This window comes from Neltuma alba, unplaced genomic scaffold (genome assembly GCF_004799145.2).
Source record: "Neltuma alba isolate B1F8T4 unplaced genomic scaffold, ASM479914v2 tig00002801_pilon, whole genome shotgun sequence".
Taxonomy (NCBI): Eukaryota; Viridiplantae; Streptophyta; class Magnoliopsida; order Fabales; family Fabaceae; genus Neltuma; species Neltuma alba.
The window spans coordinates 27,611-41,531 of NW_021633018.1; the positions used below are offsets into that span (position 1 = coordinate 27,611).

At 33.9% G+C, this 13,921-nt stretch overlaps 1 protein-coding gene across 1 annotated transcript; it reads right to left on the reverse strand.

Moving 5' to 3' along the window:
* Positions 1-12,102: 12,102 nt before the first annotated feature.
* Positions 12,103-13,921, reverse strand: LOC114737847 (uncharacterized). Its single transcript, XM_028925836.1, has 4 exons — positions 13,723-13,921; positions 12,836-13,021; positions 12,639-12,702; positions 12,103-12,494 (listed from the first exon to the last, which is right to left on the reverse strand). The coding sequence occupies exons 2-4, from the start codon at positions 12,988-12,990 to the stop codon at positions 12,189-12,191; spliced, it is 525 nt and encodes a 174-aa protein (XP_028781669.1). The 5' UTR covers positions 12,991-13,021; positions 13,723-13,921; the 3' UTR covers positions 12,103-12,188.

Below are 13,921 nucleotides of genomic sequence, written 5' to 3' on the forward strand. Positions count from 1 at the left end.
TTTAAAAAAAATAATTACTAGTAACTTCTGATAATAAGTGAGCAGTTGTCATCTAATTACATCAAAACTTATCATTACATGTATTAGGACCTATTAGTAATTATATAGCAATTATCTCTTTACGTATTTTGTTATCTTATGGTTAACGTCATTTATTTCTTATTTTTCAAATGTAGATGGGCTTGTTGGGAGGCTAGCAATTTATAAATGCTGATTTAGTTAGAAAGCCTTGTCAATGATTATAGTCGAATCATTTTGAACCACAACCTTGTCGTTTAAAGTTAACTATTTAACGATTCACAGTTAATTAGAGACAAGTTCTCCTAATATAATTATATTTCATATATTTTTTTAAATATACACCAAATGAAAATTTCTCTACGCTTGCAAGGAATGGTTCTAGTTATGAAGTACTACTTCCAATCCTTAATATAAGATCTTATTTGACTTTTATTTTGGTTCTAAATATAAGACCCCAATTGATTTTGTCTCTCATATTTATGTATTTTTTTTCAAATTAATCCTTCCAACAATGGTAGTTCTAGGCTTCTAGCCAATACACTTGATTAATAAGGATATTTTAGAAAAAACAACACCTATTTGTTATAAATAACTAACTTAACTTCTCTCATTAATCTCCTCAAATTAGTCAACTAGCTCTTATAATTAAGACCGGAGATAGTATTATTTGAATAAAATTGAGCTTTGAATTTGGATTATGTTTTTCACAGTGGTCTTTATCGGCTTAAAATGAAATTTACAGAATTAGATATGCGAAATCTAGTTTGTTTTTCTTAAATTAATTACTTGTTCGAAAAATATTAAAAGATAGCAGTGATCCGCTGATCCTTATCAACTATCAACTATCTGCATTGAAAACATTTATCTATCGGGAAAAATCATAGAGCACTCATCTAGGTCTACTTTTTCTTCATTAATCTATGGGAAAATGACAGATAAAGAAGCTCCAAAATGTGAAATGCCAATTTGGGAAGCTAAGGAAATGTAATTACCCATAGGGAAGTCCTTCCCAAATTGGGATTTTGAAATTCAGTGAAATGACAAAAATGCCCTTTGTTCTTTTTTTTTTTTTTAAAAAAACCCAGCCCCTCACCGGTGGCCGGCGACCGGCGACCACCGCCGGCGACTGGCCTCCGGCGGCCGCCGACCGCCTCCGGCCACCGGTGTGGTGGCTGCCGGTGAAGGATTTTTGTGACAAGATTTTTTTTTTTGGGAATAGGATAATATTGGTTCAAAGTGGCGGGGGTGGGATTTGATCCCACAACCCCTTGGCCACTTGGACCAACAAAAGGATGGCCATTGGGCCATCAAAGATTTCTTAACCTTATAATACAAACAAAAATATAAGTTAACTCTTTTACTGTGACTCCAGCTCGTGACAACAATTTATCTGAGGATGACAAGTCTTAATTGAGAAATAACAAGTCTAAATTTGATATTAACAAAGCAACTTTTCCTTATACATAACATAGCAGCATGTGCATTAATTAAAAATGATCATAATTTATTTAAAAATGACACGTCTTTACTATAAAATGACAAGTCTAAAATTGATATTAACAAGGCAACTTTTCCTTATACATAACAAGAAATAGCATATACGTTAATTAAAAATGACCATAATTTATTTGAAAAAAACACGTCTTTACTGGAAAATGACAAGTCTAAATTTGATATTAACAAAGCAACTTTTCGTTATACATAACAAGAAATACCGAATAAATTGTTGTTATTTTTCAACAAAGACGTGTCATTTTTAAATAAATTATGATCATTTTTAAAATGATCATAATTTATTTAAAAATGACACGTCTTTGTTGAAAAATAACAACAATTTATTCGGTATTTCTTGTTATGTATAAGGAAAAGTTGCTTTGTTAATATCAAATTTAGACTTGTTATTTCTCAATTAAGACTTGTCATCCTCAGATAAATTGTTGTCACGAGCTGGAGTCACAGTAAAAGAGTTAACTTATATTTTTGTTTGCATTATAAGGTTAAGAAATCTTTGATGGCCCAATGGCCATCCTTTTGTTGGTCCAAGTGGCCAAGGGGTTGTGGGATCAAATCCCACCCCCGCCACTTTGAACCAATATTATCCTATTCCCAAAAAAAAAAAATCTTGTCACAAAAATCCTTCACCGGCAGCCACCACACCGGTGGCCGGAGGCGGTCGGCGGCCGCCGGAGGCCAGTCGCCGGCGGTGGTCGCCGGTCGCCGGCCACCGGTGAGGGGCTGGGTTTTTTTTTAAAAAAAAAAAAGAACAAAGGGCATTTTTGTCATTTCACTGAATTTCAAAATCCCAATTTGGGAAGGACTTCCCTATGGGTAATTACATTTCCTTAGCTTCCCAAATTGGCATTTCACATTTTGGAGCTTCTTTATCTGTCATTTTCCCATAAATAAATAAGGAACCAAAACGTATTAATATTTTAATTATTTATTTTTCAGATTTGATTATTTTTTATATATGAGTAAAGCGATCAGGATTTTACGGATACTTTATTTTTTGTTAATATCAAACCAACTAATACGCAGAAATTAGATTATTCTCCATTTAATCTGGGTCGACGGGGTAAAATGACAATGGCATTTGATATGGATATGTTAGGTAGTCTAACTTTAGATTAACACATGTAAAAGTTTTTATTCCAACTAACTTTTTTTTTGTCAACTTGAGGTAAAAGTTAATTAATGTAATACTACTATGATTTATAGTTAGGTAGGTTTTTATAGAAAGATTAACTTGATATAAACGGGTTCGGATATATTGAAGCATAAGTTTTCCAAAGTTGAAATATATATTAAAATAAAAAAACAAAACAAACAAAAAAAAGGTTGCTTCGTATTCAACTTAAGTTTTGAGTTTTGACCAGAAACTCATTCTTTAAAGCACATTTGTTTTATACGTTGGATTGAAAAAAGCACATCTTTTTATAGGCCATCCCAGACATTGTGTATGTTGGATCAAAAGTCGCTTATTATGAAAGCCGGTTTATCACATAACATGATGCCCAACAAGGTCAGTGTCCAGAAAATATAACTACCACAAAAAAATTGTTTACACGGGTTACAATGAGCATTTGACATTAAAAATATAACCGATATAGAAATGGACAGTGCCAAAAGTCCGCACTTTTCATACTGGTTTCCTAATTGGTGTAGTAAACTATGATTTCAATAGCGGCTGTTGAACCAATTAGTGTAAACATTGAAAATTTAAATAAAAAAGATTCACTTATTATACCAATATTAGTCTAAGAAGTGGGCTTTTTTTTTTCCTTCTAAGTTTTCTTATACTAGCTTATTCTTCTTATGACTAAATTTTTCTTGCTACAAACAAAAGAAACTGTGAAAACATAAAGTAGTCTAATAGTTCAGAACCAACTAATATTTAGAGTTGGAAAAACAAGCCGAGCTTGTCAAGTCGGCCTGTTTAAACCCATTTAAGTCGAGAGCCGGGCTTATATTTTGGAACCTTGAAATGGAAGTCAGGCTTAAAAAAATCAACCCTGTAGGGTCGAAAAATAAATGGATTAGTCCTGTAGGGCCAGGGGCCAGCCTGTTTAGGCCCGCCAAATTTTTTTTAATTTCTTTTTTTTCTTAACTTAAAAAAGAAAACCCTAACATTTTAGATATAGCATACTCTTAGTTTTACTTATCCCAGCCGCTCACACAGATAGCATTCACAAAAAAAAAAGGATCACTATAGTTGTGGGAAAAATAACCAAAAAAAACATGAAAATTGCGAAATTTAAAATTGGGTGTATTTACAAAAATTTATTGTTATTTATAAGTAGTCAAAACCTATTAAAATACTGTATGTGTAATTTTTACAGTCGTTATTTGTCATTCTCTCATACTTTTTATACTTGAAATAGAATTGATCAAAAAATCTTTTGAACTAAAATAAAGATCTATATCATTTTTATAGTTTGAAACAAATTTAGAACTAAAGATGATAGACTCTTTTCTTTTTTGTCGATAGGACAAATGATTATTCTTTATGTATATTATGTTTGTTAGTTAAACTTTTTTTGTTATTATTTATAATTAAACTAGATCATCCGCATTGTAATTACTTACTGAACTTGGTGTTTATTTAGTTGTTTATGTCTGTTCTCTATTTAGTTTGTTTATTTAGTAGACTCTATTACACTATGATATATGTTTAGATATGATGATGTTTATATTTGTGACTCAATTTTATTTATATTTATACCTTTTATTAGTAATTTTATTGTTTCATTTTTATTATTTTGATAAAATATGCAAAAAAAATTTTAGAAATTTTATTTAGTTAAAAGGGCTAAAAGCCCGCTGATTGGCCTGAGCACGTCATCTCACCAGCCGGGCTTGGAAAAATGATTTATTTTTTAGACTCGGGCTTAAACAGGCAGGCCCATTTAAGCCTGAGCTCGTGACGGGTCGACCCGTTTTCCTAGTACTACTAGTATTACGGTTTAGTAAAATAGCTCACTGTGGAGAAAGAAAATGAATGAAGATGAGTTACTAGTGGTTGATGAGGAAAAAGAAAACAAATGCTATTTCCTTTTACAAGAATGAACTAGGTGCCTGATTGGGATAGCACGCAGTGGAAATCTCCTATAAGCATGTTTCACATAAGTCGAGACAAAACTTCTCTCATCTACCTATCTTGTATTCCATAAATCTCTATTGAAAAGCTACTTATAAGCTATTCCAAACGAGCCCTAGATCTCTAACAAGTATTTGGTCATTGAAGGTACCGCAACTTAGAGTTAATCATACTTGAATGATAAATACTTGGCAAAGTTTCCCATCCTTTTTAATGGATCAAATATGGTGACAATGTCTTAAGTCTTAGACAGCTTATTGCAACCTTTAATGGAAAGATTTAAACATGATCTTGAATAGAAAGAGATTTATATTAGGGTTTAGGCAAATAGCTTAGTAGAAAAATAAAATAACGATGATGATACCTATAGTGAGACTAGAACAGTCAAGACAATGGATGATGATGATAATAGCAAGTAATAGAAGACGACTTGAGCACTCCATGCCACCTCCACACACATCTAGATGTGAGAGTGCGTCTATCCATATGTTGAGATTGTAAAAATTGAGAGCGGAAGGGCCTTATTTATGACTAGGGCGAAATTTTTAACACTAGTTGACATAAAAAAAAAACAGTGTTAAAAACTCATTTTACATCAAACACAATATAACCGGTGCAAATTTTAAATGTTAGCTGTTACCAGTAAAAAAAAAACTAATAGCCGGAGGAGGAGGAGGCAGCAGAGAGGTTGTCCATGTCATCATATTTGATGTGCTTGTTACCAAATAGGAGGCTAACCTTGTTGAGGGCATAAAAATAAGTCACTAAATAGTAGAGGCCGCAGTCAATTGCCGCTACTCTTTGAAATAACTAGTTGAGAGGAGGTTGGGGGGGGGGAGGCGAGAGAGTGGGGTGAGAAGGGGAAGGAGGGAAAGATGAAGGATGAGTTGGGATGGTTTTCTGCCATTTTGCCATTATAAAGCTGTCAGCGATCATAGACAAAGAAGATTGAGAATGAGAAGGATAGTTGACTTCTGAGCTGAAATAGACAGTGATAGGACATGGCTGGTCACTGTTCAAGTTTAGATTACTTTGGGAATACAAAAAAGCAAGAGATAGGCTGATGCAAAGATTAAAAACACCAGTCTGCAATTACTAATGTCATTTAATTAGGATTACATCAGTTGGGTTAAAGTTGACACCGTTAGTTATTATAGCCTGTTTAAATATTGTATTGTTATTTACAATAATGTCACTGCCTTATTTATTTCATTGTTTGCGCAATAACCGGTATAGATTAGGCAGTGTAAAATTGTTTTTCTAGTAGTGTATATTCATTTTGTATTTAATATAAGACCTATGGTGTAAATTGCACTACAAATGAATCTAATATCGAGAATCAGAAGAAGTAATTTTCATACCTCTATGTTTTCTTTAGCCAACCTACTTTTAACTATTCAAGAAGGACTCAAAACAAGAAAGAAAATGATGAATATAATCCAAACTTTTAGAATTAAACCCTAACAATACATGCCATAAAAAGGGGATTAATATTTTGACAAGTCAAACTTATACCGGGAACACAAGACACACAGGCCAGATGCTTGTAAATGTCACGGTCACAAACAGAATTTTCAATTGTAAATATTTGCAACGCATTTTTCAAAAAAAAAATTGTTACAGGACTGACTATTTTGTTCTGTACATGATTATCATTAACTCGACTTATTTTCCAAAAGAAACTGCTCAATATCTAGATTACAAAAGAAAAAAAATCTAACCAAATACCTCAATTAATCATAAAAAAAGCAGGGATTTGAACCTTACTTCATCGCCATGCTATGAGGAATTTTCTCCATCCATCCAGCATTCCCAACTCCCGTTGAAATTGACGATACTAATTATTCATAGGCATTCGAAAACGGCATAACGGGCAAAGATGACTTACTTTTAACCATTTAATAATACAATCACTATGATAAATATGACTGCACGGCATTACTGAGACAACTCCTTCATCAAAAGCATCTAAACAAACACTGCATGGTCCAATCCGTGTCACGTCGTCACTAGAAATATCTCGTTTCCTGAGTGATGCAATGGAGGCTTCTGCTGCTGGTATGAAATATATGTGTCGCAGAGATTCATCTGTGGCCCAAGCAGTGTCTCTCGTTTCTATCGTCAATTCTGGATCAGAAATAAACTGAACATGAACCAGTAAAGGTATCAACTGACGATGACGAAGACGAGACGACGGGGACGACGTTGTTTCAGTTCCATCATCGAGAGAACTACAACGTAGGAGTGTTTCTTGAGAGTGAGATGCTAGTCCAGGAGCCACCGTCTCAATGTGTTGTTCACAAAGGTAATTAGACAAGTTTGTGCGAAGAAATCGTGGAACATCTCGAATAAATTCTTCACATGAAATAACGAAAGAAGAGTGAAATACTGGAAAATATGCTGCTCGAGGAGCTGCTGTGTCAGGAAAAATAACCTGCCGAGTAACTTTAACTGTGATCTGGAAGCAATCTTGGATCAAGCCTTCCATCATATACAGGTGAAACTTGGAAAGATGCATGAGACTGTGCTCTTTTAAGAGGAAAATACGAATTGAATGTCATAATTCTATCTGAGGATTTATAGAAACTGAGCAAAGTATATGAATAATAGAGATATATAATAACTAGTTATCTTAGAATAATTGTTATCTTAGCTTAATCTAAAAAAATAACACGTTTGTGACCTTTCTGGGAATTTGAATGTCAATCAAATTCACTCATTTTTTTCATCTTCGTTTTATTCAGATTTTCTTTTAATTTTTTAAATAAAAACTTGGAATGATTATAATATGATATTTTTTTATCTGTATCTCTATAGTTAAATATTTCAAAAATAATAGCAATATAAAGTGGAAAAATTCCAATTAAATTCCACCCAAATATTACAATTTAAATTTTTTTTGGCCAAAATTAAAATTTAAATTCAAGCGCACATTTAACAAATATTTAATTAGACTAAGAAGTCTAGTTAGAGTTTTCAAAGTTTTTTTGAAAAGACCGAAATACCCCTATGTAAGAAAAATTGAAGATAGATATAGGCCTGATTTTGACTTTAGGGAAATTTATTTGCTATAAACTCCAATGAAGAAATATAATTATTAAAAAATTTTAATCACAATACAATAACATGTAATGATGACAATCTAATATAGGAAATGATAACTTCTCACTTGTCATTAAAATCTTTTAGTAATTATTTTTTTCATCTTCTCTCCAATATAAAAAATAGAATAATTTATAAAATATTTTAATAATAATTAGTTTTTTAAAATATTAAATCTAAATTATTTATGTTTAGATCCGACTACGGAGATGCGATTCTAAGGGGGGAAAAAAGGAGATAATGGGATATTGAGAGGACATATGTATGGTGGGGAAAAATAATTTTTTTAGTCATTTAACTTTTAATCAGGTTGTGACTTAGTCGTCCCTTATTTTTCCAAAGTGAATAAAATTTGTCTTTTTCCTTCCTATCTCTCATTCCGTGTAAGGTCCACATCAAATTTCAAATCCTTGTAAGCTCCACATCAATTGAGGAAAAAACGAAAGTAATTTTTTTAAAAAAGAAAAAATTCTAATATTATTTAAATTTCAGTTGAAATATAAAAAAAAAGTTTGGGAATATGGGGCTATTTGGCCTTGGCCATTCCCCCCTTCTCAGCTCTCTTTGCGTTTTCTTCATCGTTGTCTTCTCTCCATTGTCACATGCCAATGTTGATGCATGCTCATTGGGACATTAGAGTATTGACAATAGTACATACTGATGCAGAATTTGATGGTTGGAATCTCATTCAAAAAAAAATATTCATATTTAGCATCCAATTATAGTGTAAAAAAATTGCTTCTAATAAAAGAATAGCTACGATTCGTGAGAAAAAAAAGTCACATATAAAATTCAACAAGATGAAAAAAACAATTAGAAGTATTCAAGGGACAAGATCAGGACATTCCTATCCTGAAAGCACATAAAGGACAGAATTTCCGTCCCATGTTCTGTGCTGAAAGTGTCCCTTCCGAATGGGACCGGAACAAAACAAAAACAGAACAGGTCGTCCCATAAATGAAGAAATGGGATTAAGAAGAAAAGCATTTGCATATTGACTAAGAGGGAGAGGGTTGGAGGGTTAATTTTCATCATACTGATGTTGAAGGATATTTCAGCCATACCTGACATGTATCTAATGGTAGCATTTTGATGTTTTCCAATCCCTGGAATCTCAGAAAGCATAAATAAACACAAAGAGGAAAAAGAAGCAACATCAAATTAAGGGTTACGCAGCAAACGTAACGTTCTTCAATGAGGTGATCTACTAGAGTTAAAATTCCATCATTCATTTGAGTCCAAAAAAAAAAAAAATTCCATCATTCAATACACTCATCAGGCTGGCGAAAAAAAAGAATACACTCATCAGGCCCCATTTTTCAATCGCACAACAAGGGGTGAAAAACCTATAATCCATTATATCTAGTTTGGAACCGAAATTTAAACGCAGAACAAGACATTTATATGAACCCATTAAACCAAGAACAATAAGGTCTCATTTGATACGAAGCATTGAAAATAAGGGATAAGGATTAGGATTGAGAGTGAAAAACTATATTAAAAACGTATTTAGTATGAGTAATTGTATGATACTTAGGATTAGATAAACCCATATATATGGGATTGAAGAATACCATGAGAGGAAGTAGTCCCATGTGATAAGAAATCATTCGTGCTAAGCATCCTTTTAATATATGTTTTCAACTCCAATCACAATCCTTATCTCTTATTTTTAATGTTTCGTATCAAATGGAACCTAAGATTGCATCGCAGTCGTACTCCCTCCCTCAAATACATCACTGATCCAACAATTTCTATTTTGCTTCTAAAGTGCAGCGATCTAGTGAGGGGCAGAAAACGAGCGTTGAAGATGAATAGAGCGAGAGGGAGCGAGTGCAGCATTCAAAAAAGAAAAATAAGGGTTTGGGATATTATACATTTTAAATATTTTAATATTACGCAATTAAAAAAAATAAAAGAATTACATACATGTATTCGAGATGAGACGAAATCGTCTCGCGTTTTGTCCCGTCTCAATTTTTTTTCTCTCTCATTCTGTTTTTGTCCCGTTCAGAACCATCTCGTCCTAATTTAATTGGAATCGAGATGGCTCAAGATGAACAGCCCCAGACATGATCTTAACAAGTTAAAGTCCAAGTTATATAGATTTGACGCTCAAGTATATTCCTCGAGGTTACCTGATTTCTACTTCCATTATTTTTAAGAAACTACCGTTTCGGCTTCGCTGGTGCCACTTTCTCCACTTTCACATTTTGGAGAGTCAGTGATTTTGACTGATCTCCAGCTTAATCTCCAAGCTACTTGACAATATGGTCTTCGATTTGGTGGCCAAGGCTTCTTCCCTTGTTCTGGAATGTTCATGAATTAACATTAAGTATACTTTTAATTTTAAAGCTTTTTTAATTTGGGCTGGGCTTGGGACTCAAAAATCATAATTATGGCACAGGATATATGAACATCTAATATAAAATTTATTATGAATTGCGCAACTAATAAATCATAAATAGTTTGAATTAAAATGCTATTTTTCCTTTTATTTTTATACTATATTTTAATTTGGTTATTTAATTTATTAATTTATATTTTAATCCTAAAAGATTTAAAATATAGGAAACTAAATTCACGGATCATCAATCTCTAAATCTAGGAACCAGAGAACAGGGTGGGCTTGTGAGGCTTGGGGGCAAAGAGCTTAATAATGAATAAAGAAAGCGTGTATCTTCAGCATGAAAGAGATGTTGGAGAAACAGCAGAACAAGCTAATGGTAGACAAAGAACCATGTCATTTCTATTTGTAAAATTTTAATCATTTTATTCCTTCTTTTTTTTTTTTTTTGGTGAATCCAGATATCCCCTGTCATTTTATCTACCATTAGCTTATCAAACTTGGAGGTTGAAATCTTTCAAGTAAATGCACTTCCTTAAGTTTAAACGGTTGTTCTCCGAGGTGCGGCCTTGACTAACACGGAACATTACCTCTTCACCTCTCTTACTCCCTACTTTCCTCTATTTTTTCAATCTTTACTGCTACGTCCGTTCCTAATTATATAAACTTATTTGTAGACAATAAACAAAATCTTATAATAAAGACCGTTAAATTGAGAGAAAATAAGTCACCTATGAAGTAATTAATGTTTCTTCATTAATTTTTTCAGAGCACTCTGAAATACTTTTTCATGTGCTCATAATGTCCTAAAGTCTGTTAAGTTGCTGGGTAAGTAAGAATTGGATCTAAAAGATCTGAGGTGGCATGTTACTAGGCAGATGAGGTGGGATTTTTCATTAAATATATATATAATTTTTAATTAAAAAGACATTTTAAACGTCTCAATACTGAAACACCCTTTTTCTTAGAGAAAACCATATTGGAAAGACTTATACCTTCTCTTAATTTTTAATTTAGTATCTGTATATTTTTTCTCTTAATTAAATCATTTAATTTTACTTTTTTAAACAATAGCTCTTATGATTTTGTTTTATTAGCATTTTTAGTCTCTATGTAAGGGTTAACAATATTAATAGGACAAGATTAAAGATTTAATTTAGAAAAAAACGTATGGATAGCAGATTAAAAATTTAAAAAAAAATATAAATACCTCTAAAATGTTTTTTCTTATTCTTTTTATAATACATAAATAGAGCCATGGTTGGCAAAAGAAAAGGGCCATTTATTTCTTACAAAGGGTAAGGATAAAACCGATATCCGAGCAGAAGAGGTCAGCTTTGGGAGCCAAAATCGGCTGTAGAAGAGCAAACAAGTCAAGAAACTCGGGAACACAAGACAACCGTCAAAGCGAGTAAACGTACCAACGTTCAGAAACAAAGGGGAAACCGTAAAGAAAAAGAATCCTCGCATTCCCAACAGCATGACATAAAGTTTTTCAGTCACACAGACGAGTTTGCGTAAAACAGAAGCGAAGTCCTGCGGCTCCTGAACCAAAAGCAGCAGAGGAATGAGGAGGAAGGGGACAAACATTAAACACAGCGACAAAGCCAACAGAATAATACCTCTTCTTTACATAACTTTTTAATGTTCACATTGCAAAAGACAGACCAAGTAACTTGGGCGACCCAAACAAACCACCTTTGTACAGATTTCCTGAGCCGCTACCTACATTTCAAATGACACGAAGAAAAGATATCAAAATGAAAAATTTATTAGTTTTCACCCTCAAAGACGCGTAATTACAATGAAGAGGATGATACCCATTACTAAGATCTCACTAGACTCAGAGAGGGCTAATCCCCTCTCGAACTTCTTCCTTGACCAGACTATCTGGCCTTACAAAGGATAATACCTACAGGACACAACATCATGACATTTACAAACACTTCTTTCTGAACATATATTTACAATAGGCAAAAGATATTTTCCTTTCGCTCTTCTGCTCTTCCAAAATTCTTCTCCCGGTTAACAAAGATTCTGTGTCGTTACTGGCGGTGACTACTACTAAAAGCTTTTCTTCTTGTTCTAATTTGATCTCTCTCTCAAGATGTGGATTCTATTCTAGGCCAGAGCAGGGATGCTGCAATTGCGCCTGTCCCTGTCAAGGCAATCGAATCCCTCGATTCTCACAGCAGGATTGTTTCCGAAGTTGGAGCGAACACGGCCTCCTTTCCTTGTGGAAGATGAGGGAGGCGATGAGAGCCCAGATGGGGTAGGAACCCTGGATGATGGTGAGAGCGGGGAAATCTTCTCATCCCCAAATCGAGCATCTTGAATTAATGGGTTAGCTACTCTGCTTGGTGGTGACCCGCAAAAAAAGGGGGGCGACGAAGCTACCTGTGTACACGATTGTTCCATACCACCACCCTGCAATCACAAATTCACAAATATAATTAATTGAAAAAAAAATTCAAGTTAACAATTAACCAAATTGAATAAATCGAAATTGTAAGATCCTTTTGGATTTAATCAAAGATCATGACGGAGGAAATCAATGGAAAAAGAGACTACCTTGGTTAGGATGAGGTCCAAAGGATCACTCACAGATTTTGAATCAGCTATATCTGCCTGGCAACTGCAGAAGAAGACAAGCCCGACAAAGCTCAATCAAAATGATTTCATTCGAGATTATTCGTTCAAAATTATGAATCTCGAATACATGAGAGAAGGAACCAGCGTAAGAAGGGTGTATACGGAGAAAACTTTACCTGAGATGCCACCGGAACAGCCTAGCAGGGTGGTCGTTCACCGCGACGTTTAGGAGGCCGAGGCGGCGCGGTTTGGGACAAACCACAGGGTGTCTGCTGCTCATTTCTTCACGGGATGCGACGACTTTTTGCTGCTGGATCACGCAATGGTTCATATTCTTCCCTGATTTCGGCAATCAACGAGACCTACTCACAACCAAACGGTAGAAAGAAAAAAAAAATTAGGACATAATTTTAAAATTTAAAAACAAACGAGTAAAATTATACAGGTTTGAAATTATCAGAGCTTTAGATTAATTATTTTATCAGAAATACTAAACGCGCATAAAGATTTGAACAGCTCAAAATAAGATAAAGTCAAACAGACAAATATAGATAAATATGAAAAATAGCTTATAAATTATTAAACACGGAGCTAAACAGATTGAGCTTTCTCAAAAGCACGAGAAGAAATTTCTTCTCTGCACAAGAGAGTCCTATCCCTTACATACAGACATTTCAGGGAGCAACTGATCTCGCAGGGCAAGATCTGATAGTTGTCAGCGTTAAGAAAATTATACTTGAATTTGCCGAATTGGTGGGGAAAAATTGAGAGAAAGAGAACAATTAAGCGGGCTGCAGATAAACAATTCAACAACAAAATACACAAAAAAATTAGCAGACATGAAAATCAATCGGAATAATTTTTGCTCGGAGCAGATCCAGAGAACCTCAACTTTTCTCCTCTTAAATTGAAATCGCATCGGATAAAGATATAATCCAAAAAGCCAAAAAAAAAACGAAGAGGAAAATAAGAACGAGGCTGCAGATCTAAGACCGCAGCTGGTAAATCAATTGCAGAAAGGTCTAGATTCAGAGTTTCGTTGAAGAAATGAAAGAGGAAATACCTTTAATTAGCTTCACTGTACAGCTCCTGCCAGAGGCCGAAGACTCTGAAACTCAATAATACTATTCACAAAAACACAGAAGCATAGCCGGAAATATAAAATAGAAAAGTAGGTTAAGGGTTAGAGGTGAGAAGGAAAGGAAGATGAAGAGGAAGAAATGTGTGATTTATACAAAAAGAAGAAAAGAGAGAGAGAAGGA

What these genes read in the sequence shown, in the direction of transcription:
- LOC114737847 (XM_028925836.1), bottom strand. Translation starts at nt 12,990, where the DNA reads ATGAACCATTGCGTGATCCAGCAGCAAAAAGTCGTCGCATCCCGTGAA. An exon ending in CTGTTCCGGTGGCATCTCAG is followed by an intron (nt 12,703 to 12,835) that starts GTAAAGTTTTCT and finishes CTTCTTCTGCAG; the next exon opens with TTGCCAGGCAGATATAGCTG. An exon ending in TGGACCTCATCCTAACCAAG is followed by an intron (nt 12,495 to 12,638) that starts GTAGTCTCTTTT and finishes TTGTGATTGCAG; the next exon opens with GGTGGTGGTATGGAACAATC.